The 10,570-nt window shown below is 36.9% G+C and overlaps 1 protein-coding gene across 1 annotated transcript in view; it reads left to right on the top strand.

Moving 5' to 3' along the window:
* PRKX (protein kinase, X-linked) overlaps positions 1 to 10,570 on the top strand; it is a 38,035-nt gene that overhangs the window by 22,097 nt on the left and 5,368 nt on the right. Inside the window, exons 6-7 of the mRNA XM_010281787.1 lie at positions 4,489 to 4,584; positions 9,001 to 9,058. Coding sequence (XP_010280089.1) covers positions 4,489 to 4,584; positions 9,001 to 9,058 — 154 coding nt within the window. The remainder of the gene's footprint in view (positions 1 to 4,488; positions 4,585 to 9,000; positions 9,059 to 10,570) is intronic.

Genomic DNA, 10,570 nt, shown 5'->3' with positions numbered 1-10,570 from the left:
GGCCCATCGATCCAGCCTGTCCAGATCCCTCTGCAGAGCCCTCCTACCCTCCAGTAGATCAACACTCGCACCCAACTGAGTGTCATCTGCAAATTTACTGAGGGAGCACCCGATCCCCTCATCCAGGTCATCAATAAAGATATTAATCAAGACCAGCCCCAGAACTGAGCCCTGGGGAACACTGCTTGTAACCAGCCACCAACTGGATTTAATGCCATTCACAACTCTGAGCTTGGTCATCCAGCCAGTTCTTTACCCAGCAAAGAGTACACCTGTCTAAGCCATGAGCCGCCAGTTTCTCCAGGAGAATGCTGTAGGAGATGCTGTCAAAGGCTTTACTAAAGTCCAAGCAGACAATGTCCACAGCCTTTCCCTTATCCACTAGGCAGGTCACCTGGTCATAGAAGGAGATCAGGTTGGTCAAGCAGGACCTGCCTCTCATGAACCCATGCTGGCTGGGCCTGATCCCTTGGTTGTCCTGCACATGCCCTGTGAGTGCCCTCCAGATAAACCGCTCTGTAATCTTCCCTGGTACTGAGGTCAGGCTGACAGGCCTGTAGTTCCCGGGATCCTCATTCTGGCCCTTCTTGTAGATGGGTGTCACACTGGCAAGCCTCCAGGCTTCTGGGACCTCCCCTGTTAACCAGGACTGCTGATAAATGATGGAGAGTGGCTTGGCAAGCTCCTCCGCCAGCTCCCTTAGCACTCGTGGGTGGATCCCATCAGGCCCCATAGACTTGTGGGTGTCCAGGTGGCTTATCAGATCATTAACTGCTTCCTCCTGGATTATGGGTGGGTTATTGTGCTCTTCATCCCCGTCTTCCAGCTCAGGGGGCTGAATACCCTGCGGATACCTGGACTGGCTATTAAAGACTGAGGCAAAGAAGGCATTAAGTACCTCAGCCTTTTCCTCAACCTTGGAGACAATGTTCCCCCCCACATCCAATAAAGGATGGAGATTCTCCTTGGCTCTCTTTTTTTTTGTTAATATATTTGTAAAAACAGTTCCTGTGGTCCCAGAGATTTTGTGGTAGGTGCGGGGGTTAGAGGGAGTGGATTGGTACAACTTGATTAGGATTTTTAAGATTCTGGAGTTTGGGGGGCCTGGAGCACGCAGGGCTTGTAGCTTGTGGGTGCTTTCTTTAAGAGGGCAGGTTGTCACGTAGGGCATATGCCTTTAGCATTTTATCAGCTTTTTGCTGTTGTTGGCAGTAGTGTTTTAAAACGCTTTTCCTCAGCAACTCGAGATGTGGCTTGACATTTACTATCAAAGTTATTAATGCAGAAACAGTCCTAGGTAACTTTGTCCCTTGAAATTTAAAGATTAAGAAATACGAAATTATTTGAAGGTGAACAAAACCTGACTTCAAGACTAAGTTATTGTCTACAAGTAAATTACTTCAGGCATTTGGTAGTTATTTCCTGAAGTTACTCTCTCTGAACCCCAAAAGCTATTGAAAAGAATTGGTAGATGTGTGTGTAAGGAAATGGTCTCTCTAAAAACAAACAAACAAAACCACACTTTCCTGTTCTGCAGTGTCTTATTTCTCTAACTTAATCTCTAGAGGCCTGTGGAATTCTAGTTCTGCACATATTAGATTTAAGGCAAGGTCCCATTTAGGTTTAAGATAGTAAAATAGAGGAAGGGGAAAGAACAGGGAGAACCAGGGGTGAGAAGAAATCTTTACAGAACAGATTAGTAATACAGAGTTTAACAAGTTAATCTAAACAAGCTAAAAAAAACTGTCTGTGGAATGAGTTGAAAGATCTGTTTATTTTGAGTAAATGTCTTATGTTACAATCTACCATAGAGAGGAAAATTTATTTATTATTTAACATTAGATGTGTTAGGTCATAATTGTACTGTCATCACACATGTAGCTAACTGAATTTTCTCATTTGGTGAGGGCTTTCTGTTTTCCATTTCTGCTTTGGTGGTCATACATGATGTGTTGGTCTATCATTTTAGGTAGCTAATGGTTCCTGTCTGCAGTTTCACATTCTCAGACCTGTGTGTTTTCCCTTGAGGTTTTACAACGTCTTCAGTGCTAAAACTGTTATCTTTGAGACCAATATCAATGCCATTGTCATGCATCAATTAGCAAAAGGAGTGTTTCGCAGCTTTTTTTTTTTTTTTAAGCTTCTTTTCAGTTGGTGGTAAAAAGGCAGCTGTTTGTGTTACGGTGTGAAGACAGTCTGAAACTCAGAGGAAGGATTGTTGATTTATTAGGTAGCATCCAACACAGTACTTGCATTGTTTGTTCTAAAATCTGTATTGTGTTGCAGATTGGCATTTGTAAGTAGTATCAAAGTCAAGTTATTGGGTTTGTCCGTAAGAAAACTGTGTAATTTTTCAAAGCTTTTCTCATTTTGAATACAGTTCAAATGCACTTTAAGCAGTATTGCCATTAAATTACTAAATAGCCAAGTGTGATGTAAATGCCTCTCAAGAATTCTAGACATAGTAATTTTGGATTGTCAAAGTGGGAAAACAAAGTGCAATTTAAACATATGTAAGTATATAAAAACATATACATTCTTCTTAATTCTTCCTGATTGTATACCTCAGTAGTGTACACAATGTTTGGAGATGGAGGGGAAAAACCCTGCATTTCATATCAATGTCCTTACTGCAGCTATGTAATACACCATTACAAAGTCTGATTCTAATTGCTTAATGTGTTTATAGATACTAATATGTAATACCAAATACAAAATTGGAAATTGACTGTACTGTTTACCAGTTTGCTTTGGAGAATGTGAAGGACATAATGTTGCCTGACTGAAAAAGAAACTTTATATGATAGTCTCTCTGGTGTGGGAAAATGTTATGCAAGTTAAATATCTTTTGAGTTTTCCTTGTTGTTTAGTGTCAAATCAGGAATTTACAAAAACACTCTTATATTTTCCTGTTTCTTTCTAGTTGAGACTATTCAGTTTTTCATAATGAAACTATTCTAGTTTTCTAACAGCACCAACAAATGTTCTTCAGTCTCTCCTTAACCAGATAGTTTTGTCATGCTTTTCTGTGCTTTGAAGTATTACTTTTTTTTTTTACCTTACGCGCACAGACAGCTTTAACTGTTTGGATGGAATTTAGTTTTGTCTGTCGTTGAATTTTAGAGTATTTCAAGGGAAATGCTAATCCACTTGACCATCATCTGAATAATGAAAAAATTAGTACTTCTGAAAACACTTACATATTGGAAGTAATGTACAGTACTTGTTGAGGAACAAGCTAGTTTGAGTAATGCAAAATTAAGGAAAGAATGTGAATGAAGAAACGTTTTCACCCTTGTTTGTGCTACCAATGATTTCCAAGGCCACCAGCACTTTATTTGCCTGTGTATGCACACAGTTAAGTTCTTTTGGAAAGTAACTATAAAATGTTAGGGAGATGTGAAAATATTTGAAACATTGGACTGTAATAGTTGTTGGATGTTATTAATATGGTTGATATTCAAAATCCCTTTTTTCTATTCCGTATGGGTTTCAAGACAGAAGCATAGTAAGAGGGATGCTTTGGTCAAGTTACGGGAGTCAGTGGGACTGAGATTAATGAATGAGTAGTTAGTTATTCCATTCCCCTAAAAGTTTTCCTGTGGTAACTTCTGAAAAAGTGACTGCTGCTCTGAAAACCTACTGGCACTTGGGCTAAGCTGCTTTATTGCCTGTACTGATGCACTCATACTTTGAGCTTCTTGCCGTAATCAGGGTATGTATTATACTAGTAAAGGAAGCCCAACAGAAAACTCTCTCAATTCTTACTGTAGCTGTAAAACAAGTAGTAGTCTCTCTGTTAACTCATAACTTCATGAAAAAGTTTTTAGAAAATGGTACATGTAGAATTTTAATTGCATCTTGATTTACTGATCATCTTGGGAACATTATGAAATAGCTATCTGTCCAACATAGAGAGACAGCTGCACTTTGGGAGAACTTCAGATTCTGAACAGTTTGTCTCTTTCAAACCTTCTCTAACAACCTTCTCTAACAAAACATATACTTGAATACAAGAAATACAACAAATAAGTGACTAGACAATCTATTCATATGAGGGTCCTGTGACACTTTAGGTAGAAACTAGTGAGTAAGGGTATGCCTGCAATTACAGGACAAGATCAAAAACGGTAATGCTGTTTTGAAAGGTACATGCTTGGGTTTTATAGATAAAGGCAAAGCATTTTTTACTTTAAAACTGAAAATTTGTTTTGTAATAGCTATTTTTACTGTAGTAATGTAACAAAAATCTTCGTTGTGATACTTCAGTTTTAATACTATATTCAGTGTGTTGCATACAAAAATGTTTTCTGTTTTGCAATAGCAGCTGTAAGTTATTCTTCAAGTTAGTATTTGTTTGATGATGCCCTGCCAAAAAGAACTATATAATCAATGATTTCTGAGGGGAATTACTATAATATAATATTGTTTGTAAGATTTTTTAGAAATCCCTTTTCTAACCTCTAAAAATTTGCTGTATTAAAATAGGTTTCCTCCATTTTTCGATGACAATCCATTTGGTATATATCAGAAGATTCTTGCTGGCAAAATAGATTTCCCGAGGCATTTGGATTTATATGTAAAGTAAGTCCATGACTCCAAACCCTGTCTTTTATATTCTAAACACCTCCTGAGCACTGTTCCTAAAGGATTTTCATGGAAGACCAGATACCAGATTCTGATTTTCTAAAACGCTGTGCTAGAAAATATTTTAGACTACCTTTACTCTTGCAGTCCAAGTAAAATTATGTGTTTGGTAGACTTCCATCTGGAGATAACAGTTGTAAGATAGTATCTGCATCTCTTACTTTTCTGCATATTTTGGAATATTAAATGCTTTTCCACCTTGTGCAAATCTCATTGGTGCCAGGTTGGTGGGGGGAAGGAATAAAAAAGGAGAAATATGAGGAGATAATTTAATATGAATAAAAATTAAGAGATCAGGAAGTAAACATTAAACTGTTCCTTTGTAGGCATATGTACCAGTTAAGTCATTCTGAACATAACTATTTGAATGAATTTTCTGATAATTCAGAAGTTACAGGGTAAAATAGACATCCACTTCTGATAGCAGGGCCCCAGTTCAATATGCAGTCTTATATATACACGTGTGTGGGTTTTATTCATAGTATTTTGCAATCATTACACGTATATTGAAGATTAAACGCTTTTTTTCCTATTTAAAAATTCTGTAATTGAAGTAATTGTTAGCAAACATTAGAACAGAGGAAGTGTAATTTTAAACATGAGGTTTCTCCTCAGAGGCAGAGATGATTGAGTGAGAACAGGAAGTTATTCTTACATTCCCAGGTTAATCATTCAAAGTGTTTTGAAGAACTATCTTAGAGATGGCACTTTCTTACTGCCACCACTAGATAAATAGATAAAATGTTGTATAGCAAATCTAATGAAATCTGTCCAACTTTCTCTGAACATTTATGAATTCTTTTGCGAAAATAATCATTTGGGGAGGATTTTTTTTAAGCCTCCATTGAATCATCAGGGGCACTGAATCAAGCATGTCTACATCACCTTAGACTGATTAGTGTCTAATATTTGTGTCTGTTCTTAACAGAGTTTTCCCTTAATATCTCAATGCCGTTTCCACTTTAGTGTGGTCTCATTGTCTGGTCTTCCTAACCCAGTCTGTCTTAGAAAGGAAAGAGTTTCTCACATAGTATTGTGTGCACTAAAGTATAAGAGTGTGACCGGAAGATGAACAGTGCAAATTAGGTTTTTATCACTAGCAACCTGTCTAACACGGTGAAAACATTTAAAAGTAGAGATGCTGTTAGCTACTGTTTGTGCTTGACATTCACAGAACCAACACTGATTTCTACTATCCAGAAGACGCTTGATGCTGTGACGTTTCCTAGTTATGGTAGTAAGCATGCATATGCAGGTTTTGCCCTTCAGCCTAGATGTGACTGTCAGTGAATTGTAGGGTACATTAATCAACACAGTTGTCGATACACTTCTTTCCCAGCTTTTCTTATCCAGATGTTCTTTCAGTGTGTGCTTGGCAGCTCATTCCCATTACATTCCTGCCTTTAAAGGGGTTTCATGGGATTCTAGCTTGGGCTTTCCTCCTTTCGCACCTTGGTTTTGGGTGATCCCATTCATTTGTGTGGCTTCACCTGCTTTCTGCAGTGATTTGTTAGCATAATGTATCTCTTGTTCCATCAACCCCTCTTCCTTTTCTTAAACTACGGTATGCAGAACTGGATAGTCTTTGACATCTCTGTGCCATTATCTTAAAGCAAGTGCCAAGATCGTTTTGTCATAAGAAGATGGTCTGCTTCTTACCTTATTTATATCCCATTTGCTTTCTCTCTCTTCTTCCTTATCAGTTGGTATCTCAGCAAACATGAAGACTATCTTGGGTCCTGTCACATCCAGGCTATGCCTGAAGTATTAGTGCTATGCAGTGTTTATAACAATTGAACTTTAACTCTCTGCTCTTAGGCAGAAAAACTAGTTTCCTTTTTGAACTCTGAGAAAACTTTTTGACATAGATGTGCTACATAACTTTACTAGTTGATATTTTTCTACCCGCCTAACCCCTATCACCCTTCTGCACTTTTTACTTTTTGAATTTGTGCCACTTTTGCTTTCCTTCCTGCTGCATGATGTTCACTGTTTCTTACTGTGCTGTGTAACTGCTGTGTGTCTTGTATAAGTGCTGTTCCTTCTGGCCTGAACTAGTATCTCTTCACATTGCTCTCTACTGTGTCCCTTTTGCTAGCCACCTTGCAATCTGATGAGATGTTTTCTCCCAAGTCCTTTCTCCTGTATACATAAAGTCCTTGACACGTGACCATTCGTTCAGATCTCTTCTGACAATCCACTTCTGCCATGATGATGATAATAAATCAACCAACCAGAAATTCCAAAATAAGAATGTCAGCTGAGTTTTGTGTTACTTAATTTCTGATAAAATATAAGTATTAATTATGCCCGCCTATTTCTTTGGCCACTAATGAGTTTATAAGTTATTTCTTTATATTTTTCTTTTTTTGCTTTTGTAAACTTTTCTTTGCAAAGACAGTTTTGGAAAATACCAAGCAAAACATCAGTGCTACAGCAATTTTAATTATTATTGGTCTGTAAAGACCTTGATGTAGAATTTAATTTCCCCAAATACATACAGCAACATATCTATTGGATTGACTTTAACATGATCATTTCTAAATTATTCTTTAGAAACTATGTAGTAAAGAAGCACTAAACTATGCACTACTTGATTCAATTTAAAGGATATTTGTTCTATTGAATGCAGCAAATGTCTTCATCTTTAGCGAGAACACAGTATTGCTGAGAAAGCTCATCCCTTAACTGTGCTATTCTAAGATGAATTTTTGAAGCAAGCCAAGAATGCTCCATTGAACGTATTCTGGTTATAAACTCCATGATTTATCTTTGGCCATATAGGCCGTGAGTCTAGTTCTGTGTTTCTAGATTTCTTTTCTGCTATTTTAAAGTCTGGTTATAGACCAGAAGGTGACTGTAAAAGGAGTCAGTCGCATAACTTAGTCTAATCCAAACCTTTATTGGCTGGAATGATCATGAGGGTTTTAAAAATTGCTTTCTACCTTGACTTTTTTATTTTCCTTTTATCTGGCAATTGAATATTTTTCCAATTGAATTTTAGAACTACGTTCCTGCTAAATACAACAGCTTTTCAAACAGTCTAGCACATTCACTCTCAGTTCATATATTCTTTGTGCATACGCTTTTGTGATTTCAAGGATAGGAGACAGAATACTGTTTTTTGTTTTGGGATAGTAGGTATTATAGCTAGGGATGGAGAGAGGCAGGTGTGTAATTACAGAATCACAGAATCACTAGGTTGGAAAGGACCTTCAAGATCATCAAGTCCAACCATTAATCCAGTGCCACCATGTCCCCTAAACCAGTTGTTGGGTTTTTTTTAAACTTTCTGCAAAGTTAAAAATTGGGATTAATCATACCCTGTAGATCCCCAGGATTTCATGCAGTATTGCATCTCTCAGGTCTGTTTGAGGCTGTAGGAACAAGAAGGGTGGCTAAACTTTTGTTCTTTCCTGTCACTGGTACTTTATGCAATGAGACCAGAATGCTATTATTCTATAAATAAATAGCAAAATAATCCTTGAGATAGAAAATAACTGCTTATAGAAATGTGAAGCCAGATTTTTCTCTCAACTTGTAAGTAATCAAACTAACTCAATAAATTTTGATACTGGCTTTGATTTATGTTGGAGTTTTTTGATGCTTAATATTTAAAGTACTTTGCTATTGAAGTCCTTTTATGTCTCCAAACTTACATTCATCTTTTAAAATGTTGACTTAGCTTTATGTAGAACTGTTCAATGAACCAGAATATCAAGGGAGGCTTTTCATTTTCAACGAAATTAAAGTTTATAGATGTTAACTAGTTTTAGGCAGGTGGCTAGCTCTTCTGTGTTTTCTCTCAATCTTTAGCTGCCACAGAATTTAAATGTCAATGTATAAAGTTGCGAGTGCAACTTTATCTGTATTTTATCTGTATTTTATTTGTATAAAATATATTTTATTTGTATTTATTTGTATATAAAATATATATTTTATTTGTATTCAATTTTATCTGTATTTTTAAAATAATATATTAGAGTTGTGTTCTGCCAAATAGGTTTGAGACCCATTTTGTGATTTGGAATGCCCAGCAAAATACAAAAATACAAAGAAAGATATGTCGCTGCTTGTTCTGGGGGCAGGGGAAGAGAATGAGAAAGTTTTTCTCCTTTGTTTCTTGAAAGAATCTAAAAGGAACTTGCAAGAATTCTGCAAGGTCCTTTTAGAACAGGTTATTCCTTTTTATCATTCACTGTTAAACGTCGTAAAATATGAAGGAAATGAATGGGTTAATTCTACATGATTTTAGCTAGTCAAAGGGAAGTATGGTCATATTCTGTAATATTTGTATGACAGTCAAATATAGATTTCTTTTGATTAACAGAGAACATGTTTTCTTTATTGCAGAGACCTTATTAAGAAGCTGCTTGTGGTTGACAGGACAAGACGATTGGGGAATATGAAGGTTAGTATAAAAAGTTAGGTGTAATGCAGAACATAGCACAAGGCTGAAAGAATTCTATACAAAAGATGTAGAACAGCTCTTCTATGGCTTTTGTTTTTAAAAGCATGAAATTGGGATCTGTTTTTCCCATACATTACTTTGGTTGTGCAATCCTAAATGCAAAGTTTACTGTGTATTGCTGGAAATCATACTCCTATTGTCTGGATTAATGCTATCCTTCATAATAGTTTCTCACTCCCCTCACATCCCCTCCTCCCACCTTGCCCCAGAAAAAAAAAAAAAAAAGAGAGAAACCCTGCCTCTTTACTGATTAATTTGAAGACTTATATTAGACCAGACACATGGTGCTGAGCCCTGTAGGACAGGGTGCCAGCTGATTTGTTTTTTTTTCTTTGGCGTTTTTTAAACCCAGAAGGAGCACTAATCAAATTTGAAGCTTAAAATTATTTTAAAGAATATAAGGGTTGTTGTAGTACCGTGATGCTTGGTCATTGTCCTGATAGCGGTGTGGGTAACTGCTTTCCAGTTGAAGGAAAAAAGCCTCCTCTTCCCTTCTGGGGCTGACTAAGCACAGTCAAATAGTCTTCCACCAAGAAGAATTATTCATCCTATTCTGAAGAGATTTGTGAAGGCAACAGCTTACTAGTCAAAAATATGTTCAAGTTTCTCAGGTAGCATTCCAGCCTACCTCAGAAATACGTCTATATCTGATATGTCACAGGCGAACACAAAGCAACCCTGTGAATTCTGTGCCATGTCCTGGTGTGGTACTACTTGTAATGCCAAGAAGATGACAGCTGTATTACAAGCTTATTTGATTCTGCAACTGTGCAGTAGCTGTGGTTGGTAGTGCAGTGAGAAGTTGTCTGCATGTGAACTAACTCAGGTGCTTTAACAGGCTAGCCAAAGCACCACGCAGAACTCATTGTAAGTTAATTTACCTTTCTGCCAGAGTAAATTAATCCTGTATTCATGGAATTGTCATTGTTTTTACAGTGTTGCAGATACCTAAATTAGCTTGTGTAATCTTTTAGTTCTTTAGAGACAGCTAAAATTTCCATTTCCCTGGGCAGGTGAGGTTAGAGGTTTGCTTTTTTTGCGCAAAGCACAATTTATGTTACACATAGGTGAAAGGTGAAGAAGGTAAAAGATGCACAATCATCCGGATTCCTTGAACATATTTATATAAGTATAGATGCTAGCACCTGCTGTCCAAAGTTCCTTTTCATAGCCTTTTATGGCACAAACTTAGATGATAAGAAAAGCTAGGAAATAAATGTTTTCCTTATCCTTCAGATTGCTTTGCAATGTTTTTTGGTGGGGACAGCAGGAAGATTAAAAAGGAAACTTTCACAAGCTGGAAATTTAGGTGGTTATTGACTAGTGAAAACTTTTATATCTTTTGACAGTTTTGGAAGAAAACAAAAACAAAACAAAAAGCAAACCTTAGTTTATTCAAAATATTTTGTGAAATGTGTTTGGCTGGCTTTCGGGTTTTTTTAGTCTGTGGTT

This window comes from Phaethon lepturus, unplaced genomic scaffold, assembly GCF_000687285.1.
Source record: "Phaethon lepturus isolate BGI_N335 unplaced genomic scaffold, ASM68728v1 scaffold3460, whole genome shotgun sequence".
Classification (NCBI taxonomy): Eukaryota; Metazoa; Chordata; class Aves; order Phaethontiformes; family Phaethontidae; genus Phaethon; species Phaethon lepturus.
This window is presented reverse-complemented; position numbering and strand designations above follow the sequence as displayed.